The 24,962-nt window shown below is 42.4% G+C and overlaps 1 protein-coding gene across 5 annotated transcripts; it reads right to left on the minus strand.

Moving 5' to 3' along the window:
• Positions 1–129: 129 nt before the first annotated feature.
• Positions 130–24,795, minus strand: ENTPD5 (ectonucleoside triphosphate diphosphohydrolase 5 (inactive)). Of its 5 annotated transcripts, none has more exons than XM_065838511.2 (14): positions 24,691–24,795; positions 19,140–19,417; positions 18,080–18,159; positions 15,935–16,078; positions 15,482–15,557; positions 13,815–13,850; positions 12,876–12,964; positions 10,127–10,206; positions 8,543–8,604; positions 7,003–7,104; positions 5,964–6,104; positions 5,563–5,619; positions 3,996–4,111; positions 130–3,836 (listed from the first exon to the last, which is right to left on the minus strand). In XM_065838511.2, exons 2-14 carry the CDS (start codon positions 19,354–19,356, stop codon positions 3,750–3,752), a joined length of 1,287 nt encoding a protein of 428 aa, XP_065694583.1. In that variant the 5' UTR covers positions 19,357–19,417; positions 24,691–24,795; the 3' UTR covers positions 130–3,749. The 5 variants fall into 5 exon arrangements, with proteins under 5 accessions (XP_065694583.1, XP_065694589.1, XP_065694581.1 ...); XM_065838517.2 differs by lacking the exon at positions 24,691–24,795 and adding an exon at positions 24,224–24,315; XM_065838509.2 differs by lacking the exon at positions 24,691–24,795 and adding an exon at positions 24,118–24,219.
• Positions 24,796–24,962: the final 167 nt, after the last annotated feature.

The raw sequence follows: 24,962 nt of genomic DNA on the forward strand, positions 1-24,962 counted from the left end.
CGTGATGACAGATATGCCTTAAAACTGATTTGTCTCTTTGACCCTTTTCCCTACCAGTCTTAAGGGCTCTGTGAAAAAGAAATGCAAGACAACAATAATGTCTAGGAAAGAAAACTGCACCACAACATCTTGAACACTGTTAAAAATGCTTTAATTACTAAAATAGATATTCAAGATACTCTGTCTTAGGTTCCAAACACCAGCCTCTGCATTAGACATTTGACACTCGCAACATTAAGTGAGCACTGCCTGTGGGCAAGATTTACACATATGGTTAACCACTCCTGGGAATTAACAGCAGAAAGAATGAAACATAAGGTTTGAACTGAAAGCCATTACTTGTGCTTCTTCAGTCACTCATATCAGGCAGTTCCTGTTAGAGACCAGCTAAAAGATGTTAGGAAGGAGGAGATAAAAATCAAGGCTGCAAGTAGAACTCTTTTATTAACAGGCTCCTGAGTCTTTAGTTATGCTAATAAATAATCCCATTGCACTAGGGTAAGTGTGAGGACTCAACTGGCTTCTCTAGATCCCCCACCCACCTTGAGTAGCTCAGACGTAAACAGCAGTGGTTCAATTCTGCAATTTCTCGCAAAAGAAACCTTTAGCTGAGTTTTTGTTTCTCTTGTGACTGCAGAATCAGGCCCCTGGTAGAGAGCAGCAGTTATGCTTCAGTGAATGAATTGTGCCACTGACCAAGGAAGGCCCTGAGCATTCAGATTTCATGCAACTTTGGTGCTGGGAAGCAGATGCTCCCACCTAGCATTTGTAGTACCAGAGTCTGAGGCAAAGAATGCAGAAAATAAACTTCCTCTGCAGGCTACCCGTCTTGTTCTAGAGCACCCTCCCTTCAGACAAAACCCAGCCCCACAGTACTCCTCGGGGCCAGCGTCTGTGCAGTTGGCAGATATGCTGCTGCTGGTTGTTCCTTACACATCACATCCCACCTTTCTGTCCTGTTTCAAATACAGCCTCACTGCTTATGCCTTGTAGCCCCAAGATGTGGTAAGAGTTTGTCATAGCACTGGCTCAGACTGAGACTTTTGGATCATTAAATTACCTAGTTCTCAGGAGTCATGCAGCCTGGCTAGTAACCACTGCATCCTACTCTGTGCTCTTTGAGAATATGAATGTGAATGCAGTTGTTCAGTGAAGACAAAATGAATGTGTTCATTGTGCAGACCAGACCATATACCAAGTTTTGCCAAACACTAGGAAGGAGAGTAAGAAATATTTGTGGTTGAGAAGAGGCCACAACAACTTTCTTCATGTTCAAACAGAAGCTCCTAGTGAGGAAGGGACAGAACTTTGATGTGACACTGAGGAATCTCCCAACATGGATCTCAAAACAGCTTATGGTAAGGGATAGGACAGGTAGGATGAGCAGATAATATGTGAAAGAAACAGCCTGAATTTACAGCAAGGTCTCAGTGGTGGGACAAGTCCAGTTAGCTCCATCCCCAGCCCTTGGACTCTTGTTGCTGACTGAACTTGTTCAATCAAAAGCACACCTTGCACCCTGGTGCTGTAAAACCTGAGATGTGAGAAGGGGTAGCTTAGTCAGCCACAGTCAAACTTACGCTGCTAACTAGAGGAAGTGGACTAATGTTCACAGTAAGGCAAATTTCTAAGTCTCTGAAAAGACTTTTAAGTCTGCTTGAAATGATTAGTGAGGGCCTGAGTGTGCTACTTCCTCCCCTTCCTGGCAATTACCAATTATTTTCAAATCCACTTTGCAGAGAAGGTAGCGTGAAGTCTTTGGTTTTACGGAAGTGGGAAAGGTGTGTCATAGCAAAGCGGTAAGGGCCTGACAGGAAAGTGTTCATCGCAAGAGATTAGTGGATAAAAGCCTTCCTTAGTCATGCGAGTAACACCTGTCTTCTTTTGAGTGGGGTAAATTCATCTTGATGTTACACATTCCATGGTGAGTAGAAGATATTACAGTTTTGCTAAACAGGAGCAAAGAGATGAGCTAGATGCCAACTATTTCATGGGGTGGAAAAAGTTGTCTCTACAGCTGTTTCTATTTAGGACAATGCAAGGTCTGCACTCGAAGCTTGAAGGTATTTGAGCCATCTTGGTTTTCTTTACAGCCAATTAAACAAGAAAACCAGGATTCTACAGGCCAGCTTTCTAGCCTATCTGACAAGATGCTTTATTTAATATATTGACCTTCCATTGCTTCTATGTGTTTGGTGTGAACGATGGCAAAATCCACTTAAAATTGTTACTCAAGAAGCTTTGTACTATCCTGACAGAACTCCTGGGCTTCCTCAACAGCTGCAACCCCTTCATTGGATGCACTATTCCTAAAGCCCTGCTGTATATAATAAATATAATTCCAGAGCAATGCAGGGCTGCATACATATGGGTCCAACTGCACCATACTGAATTAGAGACAATTTTAAATGGGCAATGGATAAGCAAACAAGGGATAAGAAAGCAAAGCCACCTCTGTTCTTGCTCTCCCTCTGTTTCTGATGCTAATGTCACTCCCCCTATTTTTATCTATTAAGCAACTGAAAAAACTTGTTTCACCACAGCTCTGCATTCAGAGGTGGTTCCTGAGGAGAACGCAGGAAGCAATAAGTCCACACGTTCAAATAGGAAACCACACCTTAGAGCTCACTCTGACAAAACAAGCAGTGGTGTTCTAACAGCTTGCTGGCCCAGCAGCTCTCCCAGGCTGTGCAGTGCTTATTTCCCTTGTGCTAGTGCTACAGTCGACTCTGGTGAGCTGATTTAACTCAAGCTTGGTGTCGTGAATGAGTTCACTGAAGAACCTGGGGAGCACCAGCATCAGAGGAAAGGCAGCTGTGGGAGCACCCTGCTGAGAGCAGAGAAATGAAACTGCCTCTCGCAGCAAAGTGAGCTCTTGGATCAGCCATTTCAGCTGGCTGCACCCTTCAAGTCCTCATGGGTGTAATGTGACAAGCATTTCTTTCGGCAGTGGAGTTTAAATTGCTGGCAGTGCTGTCTAGTTGTGCCAACACAATGTGTTACAACTACATGAATCACGTTATCAGGTCTGGTAGCCAGATGCATGGTATAGCGGCATCAACCTGTAAAAGGCAGCAAAACGAACACCAACAGCCAGGCGCACATTCTGCTTAGGAAACAACTGCTGCCTAAAGAAATGCCTGGTATGTTATAACCCACATTTTAGCCAACACTTTTGCCAAAACCATGCCCAAAGTGTGCTTGTAGCAGGCCCCTTGAAAGGCTGGAGTCTTTGCAATGTATTAGCTAACAGCTGGGTACTTGGAATGCTGAGGCTGGAAGCATCCAGAGGCGCTCACTTTTCTCTGAATGACTTGATGCCATCTTAAATTTCTGTATTTAACATCTCATGAGCAAACGTCAGTTATGTATGTTTAAAATAAAAGGGGAAGGGGAAATCACATGTCTGTAGTCTACCACCACATGCCAGATACTCTGTGCTTCTAGCAATGGGATGCTCTACAATGTGCTGGTGAAAGCCGGCTTTGAGCCCCTTGCAGATACTCTGCTGGAGTTTAGGCCTCTTGACTTTCAGAAGGCAGCTTCTGGATCATTTATGGCAATCACAACTATAAATCATATTGCGGCAACTCTCATTATGCACGGTGCCTATCCTGCATGAAGATCTGTTCTATAGCTTTGGTCCATGTTCTGCTCTGTGACCAGCTCCAGCTGAACAACACACCTGGAGATTTCAATTCACTTTCTTAGCCTTTCAGAAATGCTGAAGTCCACAGGAATGACACGGCTCAGTGGGTTATCCCCAGAGACTGCAGCAGGTGAAAAGTAGCACCCAAAGTCCAGCTTGTCTCTATGTTGTTCACTTTCTTTGTTAACTATAAAGGGAGAAAAATACGTTGTTGCTAACAGTTCTCTAAATTTGTATGTTGCACAGATGACAACAATTACACTAATGACCCTGGAAATGAACTAATGAATGTTGATTGATGAGAGAAATTTGGAAGCTGGCTTTGGGATTCAACTGTGTTTCTTACCTGTAAGAGTGTGTTGTCCCTAAATCCAAAACCTTCCTTTAGTAAAGCAGTGATGTAAGTGAGATCCATGCAGAGGAAAGGACTGGCTGAGTTGTACCTTTCCATGTTATCACAGACTAGAGATGGAAGAAAAAAAAAAAGGATATCTCAGCAAAATAAAGGAGTTTTTATCCATGTTATCCACTCAAGCCAAAGCCCCCTAAAACAACCCACCAACTTCTATTAATGGATACATATGACACATTGTACATGCCACCCAACTGTTCTATAACACTGGAGAATAAACTGTGTAGCACTTCCAGTTTCTCTTAACTCTATCAGAAATACAGCTTTTATTACAGCAACATAATCCACACAGTTATCTTGAAGCCTGAATCTCTGTTCAACTGATAACTGGCAGGGCGAACGCAGCATCATTTGTCTTCCTTGCCTAGTCTCCAAAGATAGCTCCAGCAATGGACTCCACCTTCTAGGCTGGCAGCTTCTTTAATTTTTTTTCCAACCACATGTCAAAGGACATGAAAGAGGCTACTGCCCAACCAACCACTCACAGCAGCTAAGTCAAGGTGCCACAGTAAGTGTGGCAGTGACTCAGAAATGGATTTACACTAAGCGGCATCTTCTAGGCCTACTGTTACTGCCCTGTTCTACAAGCATCAAGAGCAGAGTTCATTTCTTTTAGGAAACTGATAAGCAGCAGCTTCCTACTATTGAAATGAGAAAGAGGAGTGTTAATTTAGGATCACAGAATTGATCTCCTGATGCTTTAAAGCTAAATAAATGGTTTGATGGTGTTTGTTAGATAACATCTTAGCTGCACCTTTGGAAATAAGCTCTCTCAGTATCCAGGGGGAAAACAAACACCCCACACTTTAGAGCCTAATCCCCCTGTTCCAAACCATTTGGATTTCTACGGAAATTAAGTTTAACTGAAAAATCATTAGATTTAGGTCATATTTTAGAAATAAGTCGTTCCTGTACTACATAATTCAGCATCTTGTGGTGACAAATATGGTCTACTAATCATCACGAGGATGATCACAATTCAGAGGTAATGTCTTGCTCTGTAAGCTAAGGTTTCAGCCATCAATAGCATAGCAAGGCAGCAGCTCTTTTTTCACAGGAGGAGGTACAAAACCAGAACAAGCATTCACAAAAAAAGTCAGAGCAAGGGAAAGGAATGCAGAAGAGGCTGTCAGACTTAAGCTCTGCTCTCTCCTGTTAGAGATTAAGAAGGATTTAAGGTGACACTTACAGAAGTCAGCATTGTTTTAAACTCAAGAGAGCTGCAGTTTGACAGCAGGAGCTCTTGATACAGCAAACTCTCTTTTGTACTTACATTCATGAACTATCACCTCCCTTCTCTCCTGAACACAACTGGGAAGCTGCTAATACTTTGTCTCCCCTCATTGCTCTATCAGTGCTAACATGGCAAGGAAGGTGTAAATGGAGTAAGTTTAAACAAACTTTTTTCCAAAAGTCAAACTCACATTAGGTACTCCCTACAGACATTCACATTTTTGTTATTTTTCAAGCCCACCGGTTTCGGAAGTCTCACGACAATTACCTTCTTTGGCTTTTCTTTCAAAATCTTTAACCTCCAGAACACCTCCCCGTTCATAATCTGAAAAGGAAGAGGTGAGAAAACATCGTAATAAACTTGAAAGCATTTGTGTTCTATACCTAAGTTGTTCCTAGAGTGCAACTTGGTCATACTGGGCTAAGAGTGAGATCTGTTGGTAACAGAGGACAGAGCTGCAAGTATCACTGGAACTCAGAGCACAAGTCTCTTTTGCTGAACTCTGAACATCAAACTGCACTGACAGATACACATTCCCTGAAGGCATTTCATGTATTTCTCAACACCGTTCCTCTTCACTGCTCCCCGTGGCTCCAGTCTCCAGGGTTCCTCTGTCTACCTTCTGGTTGACATGCTCACACATAGTATGTTATCCCAAACCAATTTACCAATTAGGTTGGTGTCAACTGCACGGTCATAGTAATAGGAGAAAGCATAGAAGGAACTTCCACGAATCTCATCTGGTTGGTGTAGTTTCCCTTTGACAACCTTGAGTACTTCCAAGTAGCAAGGCTTGAATCCTGTTTCTCCTGTCAGGACAAACACAGACGGGGTGAGCCCAAGAGGCATATCCAGGTGATGGAAGAATCAGTGGCAATAGGATGAAAAAGGGAAGAAGCAGAAATGAAAGCATCAGAAAAGGTGAGAAGAGCTTATATATCCCTGCTGTAACCCATCATGGCACCTGCATGCAGGCAAGGACTCTAGATCGCTATCAAGTGGAACTGGTTAGAGCAGATCATAGCAATATCTGAAAGGTGTGCTGAGCAAACTAGCAGTAGGTGCATGAAAAGCTTCCTCCACATCAGGCAAAACTCCCACTGTTATGTTCTGTGGTCTGCAGATCACAGAACATTTCATTTACTTTTGCTACCACCTGCTGGATAAAACCTTAATTTCCCTCCCCATCACATCATCATTTTATCAACCCACATACACCAAATCTGCAAGTCAGTTCTCATGTTTCCCTGTTGTAAAGCAGAGCAACACAATTCACCAAAGGAGTGTGTTCTAGGCACTGATGGCAGCAGCTTCACCCCCTGGATGCAGCATTAGGGATAGTATCTTATGAAAAAGTTCCACAAGTGAGATAGATACACTTTGGCCTACCAGTTATTGTACCCTAACATAGCCTGAGTTTTTGTACTTAGCTCAAAGCCTCAGAAAAACTCTCTTACTTGCACAAGTAACTTCACATTTCTTATACAAGTAGTATTTGTAATAAGAGATCAGAGCCAGAATATGGACGGTACAGGTCAGCTACTCTTAAAGCCTCAGATTTTGCTTTGGCTCTGTCAAAAGTCCACATTATGATCGGGCAGGTATCCTTCACAACACAAGGTAACTGATGAAGTATCTGCCAAGAAAAATCTCAGATTCTGAAGACAAGACTTATCTTACAAGAAGCAACAAGTCTCCTTAGCTTACCTTCTTTGTTGCCACCATACTGGTATTTCACTCCCCCGAAATGCCACTCTGCCTCCAGCTGCTTTGGCAAACAAGAACTGCGGAACATTTGTCCATCCACAGCTGGAATGAAACCAGAGGGGAGAGTCAAAGGGTAAATGTTAACACAGTTATCAATCAATATGCAGAACCAGAAAAGGCTGAAAGCCTTATTAAGGTCTTTAAGCAAAAGTAAGAAAATCTGAATTGACAGATGCTGCACATGATTATGAATTACAGACCAATCTCAGTCTGGAAAAGTTGTGGCTATTTTGCTCTGTGAGCTGCAGAGTGGTTGGGCTTGTCATTTGTTAATGAGAGATAAATGGTACAAGGATATCTGGATAATGCCTGCCCATCACAGAAGAGAAGAAATGAGAGGTAATAAACACACAGATAGACAAACCCTAACAAACACCAGATAACCGAGACAAACAAAATGACTGAGCAACAAAGACAAAAACTCCTAAGATCAATGGCCACTACAGGAACCACTGAATGTACCCTTGGAGGGTTCAACCAGAAATACTGTAACTGATGAGAAGAAAACATTATTATTGTGGCCAGTACAGGTCTCACAGGGAAAGGAAACTTCTTACACAGTGATTGAGGGGGATTATGGAACTGTGCAAAATTTACTACAGGATGTTTAGGGGCAGGCTCAAATGTAGGGAAAGGGGCAAGCAAGGGATCAGGGAAGCACAAGTGTGGGAAAATGGAGGGGATGGTAGAAGAAGGCAATTGCAACTAAGCAGGCAGCTGGCCAGTATGCTTCTCTGTTTGAGCCTTGTGACCAGTTGCTGCAGTCTGCCCTATCTTCTTCTTAAATTCTGTTTCAAACTACTTTTGAGTACATTCCAGTAACTAACACAAGTCCATCTAGCTTGCAAGTATGAATCCAGAAGGTGGAAAGACCCCAGGTACTGTCCAGAGACTGGACAAAAGGCCCAAGGTCTGGGCATGAGGACTGGAAGAACTTACGGCCTGGGTCAGAGACTGGGAAGACTCAGGAATGTGAGTATGCATTCACGTTTGTGAGTGACAGTGTGTGTGAAATGTTTGTGGACTTCAAGCTAGATTAGTCAGTGAATCCAACAGGAGGCCTGGGGGAACACAGTGGGCTAGGCAGATACCGGAAAAATCTATATTATAAAGTGGGTTTGGCCTAAGCAGCAATCCTTAGGAAAAGGATCTATTAGTGCTGTTTGTGTTTCTGTGGATACTTGTAGAGCTGTGAGTTTGTGGCTGGCCATGTCTATATGGTGTTTGTATATTCCCATGGGTGATTTTCTGGAATTTGCACTCAGTCTCACTGCTGGCTGAATCTGGAAATAGGTAAAAGCAGCTGTCTCACAAGACACCTCCTTAACAAGCAGTAGCCTGTTTTCAGACAGATCTATACCAGTGAAAACATAGAAAGGCACAGCATACAGAAGTGAAGACACAGGAAATGAACTGCTGACACAACACTAAGTCCAACTATCTCTTCAAAAATCTTGGATGTTTTATGATACGACCATACCTTCCACATTCAAAGCTCCAAGCGTTGCTAGTCTGGCAGCTTTTAGTCCAAACCCCAAATAGCTGCAAACAAAGACAGACACAAGAGTTTTCATTCTTGCACATCTGGTATACTTCACCCATAGGCTCTTCCTAAATCCTGGAACACCCAAATCAAATTTCCTTCCTCTGCTTCCCACAAGTCTCCACTCTCTAAGACAGAGGGTTGCCTTTGCCAGAACAATGCCAAGTACCAATAGAGTGACACAAACCCAAGAGTTGCAGACACCTGTAAAATGGGTAAATCTAAAACTGTAAAAAAGTGGTTAGAGCTGATGAGACATTTCTACAAGACATTGATAAAAGCAAAAATGCACAATCCTAAAAATGTAGGAGAAGGAAGTGGTATGTGAGGAGTGCATGGGGAATAGGATGTGCCATTCTTCTGTCAGACACATAAGACTTCATGTTCTTAGGGCAGAACTAACAGGAGAACCTGCAGAACCTCCCATTAAATGGGAGCTGTGCCTTTGTGTGAAATGCACCTCTGTTTAACTCCACAGATTACTGCTATTCTCATCACAAGCTAGAACGTGAACAGCATTTATGAGAATGTCATTACATGTTCCTGACTTCAGCAACACAGCTGGATTAAAAACGCGTTGGCCTTTCATTCCCACCTCTGTTTTGGGCTTCTAATCCCTTTAGTCATGTCAATTGAAGCATCTACAGGCTAATTAGAGTTTAACCTCCAGCTCCCTCATTTTTAGGAGATTTTCAATCCCAATTACTTTAATTGATCTAATGGACTGTATTGATGGAATACAGCAATCAGTTACACCAGCAAATATAAGCAGTAGGAGAGTGTAGAATATAAAACCAGCTTTGCTATCAAATAAGCATATTCTGGAACTGAAATGATAAACTTTACCCCACTAGTAATGGGCTGAGACCAAGTCTCTGTTATACATGGTTGAGTTCTCATTGGACTGTAAGTCATGCGGGTAAACTCTCTGGATTTCACTGCAGACATCTCAGAAACTGGTCAGCTTAATGCAGTAAGCACAATTATATTATTCCAGGCCAAGTATCCACTCCAATTGGTTCAAGAATCTGTTGTGTTCCGTGGTCTGTATCAGCTGCCTGTGGTAGTCTCTCTTTGGTTTACATCAGTCTAGGGTTTACTTTTTGTCCAGCTGCCAATGAGATGTGCCATTTCAAACTAAGAACTAAGAAGGAAAAAAGTCCTCTTTCCAAACCTCTGACCAGGTTTAGTTCTGACTACTGGCACAATATCCGCCTTTCTGCTTGGTCCAGAATATTCGGCTTGAATCTAGTAACAAGAATTCTTCTCCTTAAATATAGTGACTCATAATACTTCCTCTTCATTTGACAGACTGACTAATATTCCCTTGCAGTGATATTAACCATGATCCTGGAATGTTTCCAGTCAACTAATGTCATGTTCCACTTCAACTAATGTTTCAAGCAGATAAGAAAATTAGCAAAAAAGTCACAGCTGGATGACATGACCATTTGTGGTTAGCTCAGAGGCTGCAGGAAGACTGACTTCTCCAGTGGAGACAGCAGCCTTTTTGCTCCTCACCTGTGGGTATAGAGCTTGTAGGTGCTATTAAACATTTCAAACGAAGTAAGAAAATCATCAGGGGTTTCCTTCAAAGTTTCCTAAAAGTTAAGTAAAAGAAGAAATCTTTTAGTTACTATAACGCAATAAAGAATAACCAACTTGATGTGACATCACAGATATACCCATAGGGTTTACTGCACAATTGTCTGATCCGCTTTGAAAACAAAAACCAGTTTTCCAACGGTGTCAACCGTTCCAATATCTGCAGCTTTTAACACTGAGTTTATTTATATCCATCTTTGTATTATTTCAATGTATAATACAGAAGCACAACAGATTAGGATGAAAATACTTTCTAATCCAGGATACTTGAATTTTTTCAGAGTATTTATGTGCTAGACCATATAAACAGAGTGCCCACCGAAATCTGCTGCACTAGAAGCACTATGGCCTTTCACAAGTCAGATTAGACATCTCAGTTCAGAAACTAAGAGGAATTAAAAATGCAAAGTACAGGCCCCATTTTCACCATGTTAAATGTCATGCTAATACACAAGGAAACACTGTGACTGCTCACTCCCAGTCTTAGGGCTGCTTCAACTCCTAGTTTAAGAGCTTTCCTCTAAATTAACCTCTTGTTTTACCACCTTCAGTTTCCCTCTTTTCACAGTCCTCACTCCACGCACACCTCTGCCCCACTGGTACTCAGTCCTTCTTGCCAGACTAACTCTCATATTCTTGTAAATCTGAACCAGTTTAGGGCCCATTTACTGTTCCTTTGTTTCCAGTTCCCAAGACCTCAAACCCAGTATCTGTCTCTCCTCTGCTAGTGACCTCATTCTTCCACTCCTTCTTAGCCCTAAACATTCATATCGGACACTCTTACTCTGGGCCAAGCAGCAGAATCTCAGAGAGGACTGAAGCTGCAAAGTCCCTGTGGTTACCATTCAAGTAACCAGACACAGCAAAAAGCACCCAACAGGGCTGGAATTGTAGAGTCCTAGACGGAAGCCTCCTCAAAGGTGAAAGCGATTCAGCAGTATTCAGCTTGAGTTTCTCCTGAACAAATACAAACTGAAATTTGTTTTGGGCGTCAGGCAGGTTTTAATTGGAATGGCAGTCACATCCTTGACCCTACACACCCAGACCCTGCCACATTTTGAGTTCTGTTCCTAAATCTTACATCACAAAAACTTCTAAATGGAGAGATATTGGGAAAAAAAAAAAAGTTTGGAAAAAACAACTGGCATTTTTCATGCCCTACTTTCATAAAAATGTAGGAAACTTCACACCCCTCCCATATCAGGCAGAAACCAGACAGACAATTTCATCATGATTATGACTACTTTTCAGTTCCTTATAATTTTGGCAATAATACCATGAAAAGCATAACACCAGCTTGCAGTTACCATTATATGTCATCTATTTGCTTGTAATCTGTATTTCATTAAGGAACCTTACTGTCACAGTATTTTGTTCAAAATGAATACAAGAGCTAACATGTGACTGCATTGGATTACAGGAAGGGAAAAACACCCTCTGCAAATCAAAGGGGGAAATCCCTGCTAATTCTGCCAGATGGGAAAAACTCTTCAGAAACATACTGACTTATGTAGTGTGTTTTTTGTATGAACTTGAAAACAGGCGAGAAGCAGACAGAGTGTACAAGCAGACAGCATGAACCTTGACATCCACACTGCCCTATGAAGTCCCACCATTGGTCCTGGTCAGTAGCAAACCCTGGAGGCCTTTTCCTGCAAGGTTCTAAGGAGAGGTTTGAATCCTGAGCTGCAGTTCAGCTTACTTCATCGCTCTATTTATTCTCCAAAACCCTGACATACAACACCCTTTCCTGTTGGTCCAGTGCCCACTTGAGCAGGTGTTATCAACACAAAACAGAGGGCAAGCCCAGAGCAGCAGACACTTTGCTGAACAGGATAAGGTTGCACGTCATGTTTCAACATGACCCACCACCACAGAATTAAAATATCCTGATATGAAAAACATGTGTTTTCTGGGCCCCAAACAACCTTTGAGAATCATAATTTCTGTAAACACAAAAAGGTTAAACAAAGGACCCTTTCAGAAAGAGGGACAAGAACAACTTCACAGTATCAAGGCATAGAATGTTACAGTGCCCTTCCAATACCCATGTAATATTCCCATGCAAACTGTAGATCTGAGTCCCAGTTCAAACTCTTTCTGAAGAGCTATAGAATTCCTGACAAATCCAGCAGAGGTAGGCTGAGGGGCAGAGAGGGGACTCCTCAAACAAAATGAGAAGAAATTTATAAGAAAACAAAGAGATATTTGCTGTACTATTATAAAAGACATTTGCCTCATGAGACATCTCCCTCTAAAATTTAGTGAGGATCTGGTGTCAGACTGGGGAAATAAAAAAAAATAACTCAGAGCAGACCATAAATTCCTTGTAATATGCAAGAATACTCCCTGGAAATGTTCTACATTTATTGAATACAAAATAATTGTCTGCACTGATAGGGTTTTTCTAGCCTGGGTCTAGAAAACAAAAGCTTTTTCTCTTTGTTTTTACCCATTTGCTTCCTTTCTTGTTATCCAGGCTCCGTTGTTTGTAAGTGCCTATCAGCCAACAGCTGATGTCAAAGGAAACAGAAATGCAGATGTTCTGTACACCACAGATGTTCTGCTTGTGCCAGTGCTGACAAAATGATATCAGACAGCACAGCAGTGCTCTCTCTCCACTGCCCTGCAGTCCCAACCCTGCACACTTCTAACCACTCCTCACCTCAAACCGTGGCAGGAATGTGATTTGGGTTGAGGCTCCTCCCAAGTCCAGCGTCCCAACAGTGTGCTGGTTTTGGCCAGACAGCTGCCCTGCAAACAACATCACGCTCAGAACAGCCCCAAGTGCAAAATGCTGCATGCACGGCCAGGCAGCCACTGAGTCATCGCATTATCACCGCAATACAGGAGGGCTGAGCTGCCCTTCGAAGACAAAAAACGTCACAGAGAAAATGTAGGCAAACAGAAGGTATTACAAAAAGAATCATAGGACTTTCTTCCTGGATTCCAATTCCACCTCCAAAGAGACAAAGGCAGATAAAACTCTAGGTATCCAGCAAAAGCTGAAAGTAAGAGACAAGTAGCTCCTGTAGGAGACTGTCAGGGAGAGTCCGTAAATTCTGGTACCCCCATACAGCTGATCAAGAGCAGTAGGGGAGAAAGGACAGTAGGAGCAGAACCAACTATTATAATTTCTCTTCAACCAGAGCAGCTTTTTTGCTGCTCGGTACTAGAGTACTGGTTTTCTCTTCACTAGATTACATTCCCAGAAATTCTTAGAGCCAGCAGGGCTAAAGGACCTGTGCATTCCTTGTTACACCATTTTTAGTTGCATACTTCACAAAGAATATTGCAAAACACTGTTTCCCATGTTCTAACAGATTAACAGTGCCACTCCCCTATGTATATTACAGAAACCAGCTTGCCAGTGCATCCCAGTTCTGAATAAATCCTGGCACCTTCTGGATTAAGATGCCTTCTTCTTATTACAGGTGTGGCTCAGAACATAGTCTGCCCAAGACAATCCACTGCTTTAGCACTGGTGCCACAGTGGAGAGGAAAAGCAGGACATGGAAACCATGGCAGAGGAACTTAAGAGTGATCACCTCCACAGGAAAGACTCAAGTTCATATTTAAAGAGAAATTATACAGAATCAACTACCTGTCAAAAAGTTCACAGTGATCCAGGCTAAAATTCCTGCAAAGAGTGAAAAGACAAAAAAAAAGTCACCACTGAATACTCCCACAACCTCCCGCCCACCCTTAACACCCGTCCACATTATTTATTTACCTACAAATCATTCCTAACTTAATGCAACCACCTCATACTTCAGAGACTAATTCAAACTTATAATTAAGTGATATGATGCATTATTAATTCATTAAAATCTCATAATATGGGATAGGTAGAACATTTGTAATAACCATGCAACTGCAGCACGTACAAGTCATGTCTGTTATCCAAACAATGTACAAAGAAGTAACAGGTTGACACAATGCACAAGATTCCTTGGGCACTTCTGCCCAGCCAGCATTTGAATTCCTACTCTGACAATGCCTACATAGCCACTTTGTGTTTTAATCTGGTGGGTTTTGTATTTACACTACAGACACAGTGGCAACCAGTAAAACACAAACAATTCCTCTGACTCCAGTGGCTTGCTTGGCGCTGGCATGATTCTCACCCAAACACAGGCAAACATGTGACAGTAGAAGTGGGATTTTTAAATAAATCTTGGCAGGCTGCACTGTGCTCTATTATGCCTCATTGGTCCTGCTCCCTGTCAGTGCAACACTTCTCCCCTCTATATAGCTCACCCGTTAACCCTAGTGACGTACTATGCATTGCACCGTACTGCATCAAACACTTGTAAATTTTATGTTACTACTTCTTTTCTCTTGACCCATATTGATAAATTTTGCTGTTTAATCTTCTTCTATTTACTAGTTGTTTAAGCATTGTGATAATTCTTTTTGCTTTCCTTGTATACCTTCCAAACTGGTAACATATCTGCCATAATGAAGTGTTCAGAACTGAACCTAACGTCACAGATGGCTCTTACCAGGCATCCACACTGAAGGATTATTAACTGCCTGTTCTCTAAGGTAATATGTCTGCTATGCAGCCAAAATGCTGCAGTGGTTTGTTCTGCACTGCAACATCATCACTCACTCCAAACCTACAAAATATTTTACCTTTTCTTGTATTTTAGGTTATCTCCTTTGCTACTCTACTTGCTGCATTTTTCCAATCAGATTTTAATTTTTTAAAATTTTATTATGTATTTAGTTAACTATTTTTTAATACTTGCCAATTATCTTTCATGCTCCTCTAATATGCCCAATGCTTCCAAGCTTATCTCAAAAAATTGATGAGCTAATCATAATAGACTATTTTTAATACTGAAATTACAGAATTTATCAGGCACTTTCCAAAAGCTCCCTAGCTTGCCATATATCATCATGTAGCCTTTCAGGGGTGGACACCATCTCTTTTCCTACCAGTTTCCAAGAGCAGGCTTCAGCTGGTTAGCCTGCCTACCTGTTTCTGAGATGAGGTCCTCTTCTGGAACCTCAGGTGGTTTTGGATGAAACTTCATCTAGCTAACTCATAAAACTCTTTGTGTATCTGCATTTGTAGCCTAACAGGTGACCAAGTAATCAACACCTCCATATAAAAGCAGGGTTGAATTGTTTCAAACAGAGCTAGAAACCTTTTATTTTTTCCCTCAGTTTAGTGAACATTTCACTTTTCTTCTCATGTCCATAAAACATCTCTCTTTCCACCACTCCTCTTTGCTTTTGCTTTTTCCTCCTTCTAAAACATACCTTCATAAGACCCGTCCATTATGCTAACACTGTCCTCTGGAACAAGAAATGGTGATTCCTCAAAGACTTCTCTCACCTGAAGAAAGAATTAATTATTACATTCCTTGGTCTTAAGAGCCTTGTTCTGCTCTGATGGTGACAGAGAAAGTTTTCATTTTCACAGCAGTGTAAGACAAGCGGGTGGAGAAGACAAAATTATTCTTCTTTCAAGGGCCAGGAAAGAAAGAAACAAGTATTGCAGGTCTCTCTCTGCATGCCTCTTATTGACATTAAGACAAAGCATTTCAAGACCATACAAGAAAGTCTGTAAAGCCCATGAGTTTCATGCTATCACAGGATTACAGTCACCTTCCACAGCTGAAATTCTCTTATGCTAAATAGAATGGATAACTGAATCATGAAAGAAGAAACACGGAGAGCAATACTAGTGCATCCAGAAGATCTCAGCATTACCTCTAAAAGCAGAGCCTGAGCTTTCTCCTCTGACAGCAAGCGCAGTCCAGCTGTGGCTTTTAACACTACCGGGGTCTTCTTCCAGAGATGAGGTGGCACAGCATCTATGGCCATGTCCAGCAATCTTTTGACGCTTTCAGCACCCTAAAAGGAAAAAGATCTTGTTTCACTTATGGTTTCCTCCTACATGCCAGCAGAAAACAGGCCTCCCAACTCCCCCTCAATGCTAGTGAAACCAGTATTCAACAGCAGAGTATACCTCATCTACCCCCAGGATAAGGATATAAACTGTGCTAGACAGCTCCTAAGAACCTTAGAGAGCATGTCTGCATGGGAAGGACAAGTGTATTCAGATATGTATCCTAGGTAACAGAAATGTCATTGTTTGTGGAAAGTGTTATTTGAAAGGATGGAGGGAGGTGACAGAACTGAGTATCTGACTATACATCTTGCAGTATGATGAAACTGAATGGTAGAATTATTGAGTGAAGCTGCAAAGGTCAGGAGGAATGTCGGTAGATTTCACTAAACGCAATATAAGAATTCCAGTGTGCCCACAGCAATTAGTGTAATTAAAACTCCAGCTGTAGAATGGTTACCACATGAGGTGCAGGCATCATTGCTGGGCTCTCAATTATTTACACTGCTCTAACAATTACAGTTTGGCATTAGCAATAAACATTCTCCTGTGAAATGTCTAGCATTTTCTTTTGGGGTGAATTTTTCTCATCTCCTACCCAATAAACAAGACAATTTAGTGAAATAATGAGAAATCCCAATGTTTAAAAAAATCCAAAAGCCATTCACTTTTCCTTAAAGTTTCTCACTCAAATTCCTGTAGCACTGAATGCAACTGAGCAACCTGAGAAGCCCAAAACTCCCCCTATGCCAGCCCCCAACTCTAAGACTGCTAAAGCACATAAGAGTATCTAATCTAGAATTTCTCTGGCACCTCCTTTAGCTTGTGAGAGAGCTCACTGTCAGCATGGGGGATCTGCAAAATGGTTGCTCACTTCAACACTGGCCCTGTGTATCACAACAACAGGATTATTTTAGCTCTTGCTGCTGTTGCATATTTCTGACTGCTGATCCCATAGAGTGGCGTGGAATGAGTGTACTGTGCATGAATTCACCTAACTGACACCTAACTTCAATTTCTTACTCAATCATAAATTCGTATGTTAATTAATACAGCTGATTGTGGAAGATGGAACCATCCAACTGTGTTTTGAAAAACTCTGTATACAAACAAAACAACAGAAGTCCTGAGGCAGTAGAAGAGTAACTGCCTGTGCCTAAACCATTATTCAGCTCAAACTGTAATAAACTATTTGAATTGAGCATGACTGAAGCAAGTCATATGTTATCACCAAGCACTGACTTTCAAGCCACGATTCCAAAGATAACAGCAAAGAATCAAACAAATTATTGGAAGTCTGATGACAGAAGCAGAGAATGCACTTGAATAAATATTAAGGCCTGACTAAACCTGCTAATTGCATCTTTATTTTTCCCCTTCTCCATAAGTTATTAAAACCATTAACTTTTGTAGATCTGACTATACACACACACAAAAATTAAACATTTTTAGGAGTCAGAGAAATGAACCCTCTCTGCTTGTCAGTGTAACATGGCTAAAAAAGACCTTCTCTGTCTTAACCTCTTACTTCTAAACTAAACAGGTCAAAACAAAATATGCCCATTTTGAACTGTGATCAGAACTGAAAATTTCAACCAAATGAAAAAAACTGAGAATATTTTTAGTAAATGAGACAGGAACATATATTTACTCATATTTGGGGTAGCTATAGGGGAAATAATAATTGAATATGGATGCTGCTAGAGGCAAAAAATCACAGTGTCTTTGAAATTCTCTAAAGCATATAGTCTAGTTATACATAGCATTTAAGGAATTAATCAAGCCACTGTTCTGTTGAAGAAATATGTAAAATAACAGCTCCCTTTTTACTGTGTACAAATTAACTCACAAAAGTAGAGCAACAGGTTTGGAGAGGCAGCAGTAGAACCTCTACATTTTTTGTTGACTCTCTAAAATTATAATTAGTAATACTTGAACTGATGGGAGATTCCAGCTGACTCTAGTAGAAGCAGGACCAACTCACGCGGAATGAAAGAGAGCTTTACCTTTTCAGGCTGATCGGCATATGCAGAAAGACCTGGCTTCACAGACTCAAAGATTTCCCCTTCCAACTCTGGAAGGTTTTCTACACAAACAAAACATTAAATGAAACAGTCAAAACCAACTCAAATCTTTTTCTTTAGTTTCAAAAGGTTGTCTGCAACCCTTGTAAAGTGACTGTCCTTGATTTCTCCTTGCAAACAATATTATTCCCCTCCCAAAACAAGAACTCCACCTTCACTTCAGGAACATGTTTAATAGAATGTTGCCCCTATACCCTCCAAGTTCACAATTTGTTAAGAACACATTGTTATAATTAGAGGTATGTTCATTTTGTATTTGTGAACTACAAACAGTTATAGTAACACGGTATGACTGTTGCCTAATCTTAATAAAATTTCCTTCCCTTTCTGCCCCCAAGCTAATTGTGAAATACTAATGCATATTAAGACATACACAAACAACTTCTGATTATCTTTAGGTGATTCATCCAGCTCACAGAGAACAGAGCTGACTGGGCTCAAGAATTTGACTGCAAAGCCAAACCAGTGTGACCATTGCTCCCAGAGCAGCTTAGGTCTAAAAGCCAACCCCAAGTATTGCATCTTACAGGTCAGGCCGAGTCTGTCAGAGCTGGACATTGTACCAGTCCTTCCAAACAAAAGTTGAAATCATGTGAAGCCACGTAGGTACTATGAGTGGCCTTGAAGGGCTTATTAGGTGAGTTCCACAAAGCGGCCTTCAACCTCTGCAGATTTGCTGGCTCACTGTTACCAAGCTAATTCGCCCTCTTCAATCCTGTTGCATGCACAGCCAATTCGCGCACCTCTGCACAGCAACAGATACACTGGAGTGTGGTGCATCTGCACATAGGAGTTCTCTTGGAAATGGCCTAGACCTTCAGTGCTTATAACTCTTTAATTTACAACAATAATCTGCCAGAGAATCATTTAAAGGACAAATTGTCGAAAACTTCAGTTGTTCCCAAATGCTGTTTTGGAAAAAATAATCTCTTTTGGGAAGCAGGCACCTAAGTCAACATGATCCAAGTGCACAGGGTCTTACCTGGGCTCTTTTGCACAAACGTGTAAATGTGAATTCGGGTTCCAGTGCTTCCTGCGTCAAACATTATGCCGTAAAAAGTGTTTGCTTTGGCATCTATAGGGCACACGTTAGGTGGAAAGAAATGCTTAAACCACATCTCCCTGTTTGAATGGGAAAGAACAAAGGACAAAGAGGAAAATGCCAGTGCTAGAAGGATGGGAAGTCTGGAAGATGCCATCTTGCCAGGAACCCTTGAGGCAGTCAAGCACGGATCAGCAATCAAAGAGGTGCAGTAGGTTCTGTAGAGAAAAAAGTAGGAATGGAAATTATCAAGAGCCCTTTCCTTAAAAAGTCTATAGAGAAGAAAAAATCAAAACAAACCAAACCACTCTGTATACATATATTCTGCCCTTTACATGTTTTTCAACACCTCATCCAAAAGCTGTGATTTACTGCACTTAGTGCTACAACTGCATCTAAGCATTGTGTTCTTTCAAAATAAAGATTTCTCCACTTCCCAAATGCAGAAGAGTTATAGTAGTTTGCTTACCAGTATTCTAGTTTTGACTTTAGATATTTTTTAAACCTAATTTGGCTTGAAGGTTCTCAACACTTATAGTCCCCAGAACCTCCAGAAAGTCCAAATGTTATCTGAGAAGAAACATCATCAAAATGGAGCTCAGGGCAAAACTGCTTTGCCCTAACATTTACACACTTGAGATGCTATTGCAGAACACAAGTGTGATGCAGAGTCACAAAGAGAATTTTACCTCGGGCTAAGAACAGCTGCTGGAAGAGATCAGCACAAAGAGAGAGTGAGGGCATGTCCTTCCAGCAGCATGCTCATCCCCAAGAAACACCCATGTTGCACAAAAGCGACTGACATCAGGTGCACCTGGGCTTTGCCTCTCAGTATTTTTCATACTTCTCCTTCCTGTCTTCATTTTGTTTTTTACATAATTTTCTCCTGGCACAGCTTTCATTTTCAGAATTACAAAAAACTTCAACAAAACCCACCACGCCCTCACTCCTAGACCAGTTGTCCTGAACACAGAGGTTGCTTACACAGCTTCTAATATCAGTGTCAATAAGCCAAGGCCCCAAAGGTGTGTGATGCAGTACTGGATATCAAGACACAACAGCTACATCTTCCTTCTGTTAACACATACCTCTTTGCATTTTTTTCCTAAGAAATGCTAGTAAAGGAAAGATAAGGGCGCAGAAATGATAGGGTTCATTAGGTGCCTAGGCAAAGAGAAGAAGATTATATAGCTATGGTTGTTATTTGCATTTTAACAGCAGAAAAGAGCATGTGGCCAGATGCCACACCATATGCAGTACCGCCTGTGTTGATATACGCAGGAGCACTCAGCATACAGAAGGTGCAAACAGCTCTTTGTCATTCTCCAGACACTTGGTAACACATCCACCCACCCACAGTACTGAATATTCTGTTTCATATGCCCGTTCATCTGCTCTGCCTGAGACCCTCACCCACCTCTACCCCTCACATTTTATTGCCTTCTAGTGATCTGCTAAGCCCCACTACATTCACTCTCATGAAATCTTTGTCACCTCTATCCTACATTTATTCATTCCTAATATCCTAACCCCTCCCCTTTCCTTTCTGTGTGAACCTGCCACAGTCTCTATTTCCACACACCTTCCTCCCATGCCCAAAGAACTCACTTATCCTCCACTACCTTTCATCCCAGATTAAGCCCTTGTACAACTTTTATTATTTCCACCTTTGTCCCCAGTTACAGTAAAGCGACATTAACTTTTACCTGTTTTCAGTAAACAATGTCACACTGGGTCATTCAAGTGTCTAACTCACGCAAGTGTCCAGCTATCTCCAGGGCAAACAAAACCCACAGTCCACTACAGATGGGTAACCATGGCCCTCTTCTGTGACCTTTATTTGTATCCTCCTGTTCCTGGCAAATGCAGAGCACTGCAGGCAGAAGCACAAGCTCTTGACCCATCTGCCCTAGAAGTTCACTCTGAGAAGAGGAAGAAATGACTTTATGATTCTACAAATGCGCAATAGCCACGGCCACCCCCTGTGACAGATCAACTCCAACTGTAATAGTTTCTAAAGCATTCACATTTTACGTGGAAATGAGTAAAAACCTAGTTCTAAGCTGTAACAACTGAAAAGTTCTATCCTGAAGCGGGTTCATGAAATGTGCTGAGCTGTTCGGCAGCTTCATAGCTATGGATTTGTACTAAAATGCAGCTGGCACTCCCCATGTTTGCTTCATCATAGCAAGGAGGTCTACTGAAAATCCAAGAAGCTATGCTGTTTTAACAGAACATAAGGCACACTAATGAGTGCTGCCTTCCAAGCAGGTCAGAAGAGGTGCTGTTATTCTCATGCAATGTAAGGATTTTGCTTACCAAACAATCACAAATACAACCCAAGCACCTGCCTTAAGAACAAACTCCAGAGTCCTATTACAAATTGCACACATGACACTTATGCAAGCCTCAGAATCTCCAATGATTTGAAAATATCTGAGCAACCGCCACCACAAACGCATACTTTTCTTGTCCGATCCAACAGTGGATTAGCTTTAGCCTCCCATGAAACACTCCCTCATTAAGCTCCTCTTCTCTATCCCCTCTCAGATATCCACCACCTTTACACACTTTCTGTTCTCTGCTTCTCCGCTGACATTTTTCCACTCCATCTCATAAGGACAAAAAAACCCAACAACAAACCACTACTTCGGGATTTTCTTTTTCTCCACCCTTGTTAAGAAAGGAAAAAGCACATTGAGCCTCTTTGATGAGTGGTGAAGACCATGTAATCAAGTGCACTAGCAAAACAGTGTCCACAAGAAGCATAAAAATAGATGAGGAAAGTAAGAAATCAGAGACAAGTGAGGGAAATTGGCAGAGCATAACAGAAATGGCAAAAGAAAAGTTTTTTGGAAAGAGCGGGTCAGAAAAAAGAATGTAAGAAAAAAATTTAGAGTAGAGGTAGACAAGAGATTAGTTACTGAGAAGGAAAAATATTTCCAGAAGAGTTCCTCTTAAAATCCTAGCTGCTATCAGAATACAACAGGATGAATAAAATGAACAACAAACAGAAAGGAGTAAACAGAGTAACAGTAATACAAGCACAAGTTCATTAATATTAGCAAACAGTTCAGCAGGTAAAACACACAGATCACCATCAGCAGGCTCCAATTACTGCCTTTATAAATGAGTAGTAATAACCAATATCAATCGTGAGTCTGTTAGGCACACACCTGAAGCAGGACAGAAGCAACAGCTACTCCATGCCAGAGACTCCTAACGAAAACCCCTTTGAGCACTGCGACAAGAGACACTGTGCCTGCCCTTCTCTACTTCACCTTCGCTTTCAGCTAGTAGGAGTGGACTATGTATCAGACAAATTACAAGGTCATGGAAGCACATAAAATATTGGTCGAGTTGCTTTATTCAAATCTGAGTTTATCATTGCCCAATACAAGCAGTGAAACACACTCAGATAATTACATGGGATGAATTTCAAGAAGTTGAAAGTTAACAGAGTTCAACAAGTTAGTAAAACATTTACACAGACTGCACAGACTGTACGATCCAAAAATACCAGGATGCTGCATAGATACTACCCAGACTGAAAGCATTAATAGGAAGAAAAGAAAAAAGAAAAATAGCCACCCAAACTCTCCTTAAACAACAAAAGTAAAAACAATTCCAGGATAATAATAAGAAACCTTAAGACAGCAAAACACAACCTTAGAGTTCACCATACACAGAAACACTGGTAATTTTCAAGACAAGAAAGTCTCACCCACATTCTTGAATATTTCTGACAAAAAAAAAAAAAACATGCAAAACCCACACCACAGCAACAGGAACATCTCCCTGTAAAAAGGAATCTGTCTCATCTGAGAGGAAGGAAAAGCAGTGTATCTGAGATACAAAAGAACTTCTGTTTCCTAAAATATTATTGGGAAATGTTTGGATATAAAGAAAATTATTAGAAGATAATTAGAAATATTTACAATATATAAATATTGAGACAAATAGGTTAGTTAACAAAATACATGAGTTACGTAATTCAATTAATATTGTTATTTATTGCTCAAGCACACAAAAAGTATTGAGAATGGAAAGTCTATTTTCTGCACTAAAACAGTAACAAAATCTATTTACCAGACGAGCAGCTCTTATGGTAACAAGATCTGTTTCGCAGGTGAGCAGCTTTTACACTTATTGCTCATGACTAGACAAACATATTTTTACCTTATTTTTTCCAGAAACAAAAAGTCATTACATTTTTTCTGGACTTATTTTTAATTAGTGAAAAAACCACAAAAACCCCTTGAATTGTTTTGACAAAAAATTTAGGCTCCTTAAAAGTACGTTTAAAAATCACTATAGAAGGAATAATTGAGTTTATTGGCAGAATTTCCCAGCATCTCCATAAAGATAGTGGCCTGATATTCTTTGTACACATACTTTTTCCGTAAAATTCTCGATCTAGAGCTTTAAACGTTAGGGGAAAAAAAAAAATAGAACAAACTCACAAACACGTGTTATCAGCAGTTTTAATCTTGTCCCGGTACTGAGGTTCCAAATACACATTATTTATTTATTCTGACTTCTGATCAAGTAGGTTTTCAGCTTTCCTATTCCACTATCGCCAGACGGCTTCGGAAGAGCCGGCGGCGTTGCCGTCCTGCGGGGTGTCGGGGGCCGTCCCTTGACAGCTGCCCAACTGCAGACCTGCAGGGGCTGCAAAGAACATCTTTTGTAGGGTCAACCGTTATTCTCAGAAAACCGATTTTGGGTGCAGGGAGATTCTGGGTGGGGGGAGATTTCGCTTCAGTCTGAGCCTGGGGAGAAATCAGGGGAAATGTCAGCAGGACGCTGCCAGCTGTGCGCCCTGAAAGCTTCGCCAGAGCTTCACCAAGAGTGACAACCCGGGGCCGGGCACCGTGACAGCCCTTCCCCAAACCTCGCTGCCTTAACTTTTACACACCTCATCGCCAAAGCATTCTCCCTTTCTCCACGTCAAGCAGCCGCAACCCTACACTGAGCACACCTCAAATAATTTCCCCGCCTTCATCTGCTCTCCCCAAGCAAACCTCCCGGCGGCGGCGGCGGCCAGCCCGGCGCCCGGATCCCGCAGCCCTGCCCGCAGCCGGGACGGTGACAGCGAGCACAGATACTCCTGTTTCCTCCTCACCAGCCACCCACAGCTGTGACGCGATCAGCACAGCGCGTCCTTCTGCCCGCCCCAGCCGGCAGCGCCGCGGAGTAACGGAAACGCCGCCGGCTCCTCGGGTGTCACACCACCCCCTGACGACCGCCCGGCGTCACACCCCAGCGGAGCCCCCTCCCGGGGCGCCGGAACGGGCACGGGCTTGGCGGGGGGGGAAATAACCCAGCCTGGGAGCGGCTGTCTGCCCGCTCCTCCGCCGCACCCGGCAGGACGGCGGCAGCCCCGCGCCCCGGATCCCGCTGGCACAGGGCGGCGGGCAGGGGCGCGGTTGCCATGGCAGGGCAGCGCTGTCACACACCTTCCCCCGCCCCCGCCGCTGCGCGCGCTCACCGGTCGTTCGGAGCGCTGGCGGCGCCACATCTCGCCGGTGCTGCGCGTCACGTCAGCGCGCACACGTGACGGACCCGTCGCGTGAGTTGCACGTCGCCGGGGGGCGCGGGGGGGGAGGGCGCTATCTGGTTTCCATAGGAACAGGCAGCCGCGCGCGGCCGGCACCCGAGGCAACGGGGCGGGGCCTCCGCCACGACGAGCGAGGCGGGTTGCCGTGGAGACGCAGCGGCGGCGGGGTGGGTGGTGTTGGATGCGCGTTGGTCGCTCCGCTG

Source organism: Patagioenas fasciata, chromosome 5 (genome assembly GCF_037038585.1).
Source record: "Patagioenas fasciata isolate bPatFas1 chromosome 5, bPatFas1.hap1, whole genome shotgun sequence".
NCBI lineage: Eukaryota > Metazoa > Chordata > Aves > Columbiformes > Columbidae > Patagioenas > Patagioenas fasciata.

What these genes read in the sequence shown, in the direction of transcription:
- ENTPD5 (XM_065838509.2), bottom strand. An exon ending in CTCAGGCTCTGCTTTTAGAG is followed by an intron (nt 15,558 to 15,934) that starts GTAATGCTGAGA and finishes TTCTTTCTTCAG; the next exon opens with GTGAGAGAAGTCTTTGAGGA. An exon ending in GTATGGTGGCAACAAAGAAG is followed by an intron (nt 6,105 to 7,002) that starts GTAAGCTAAGGA and finishes TTGTCCTGACAG; the next exon opens with GAGAAACAGGATTCAAGCCT.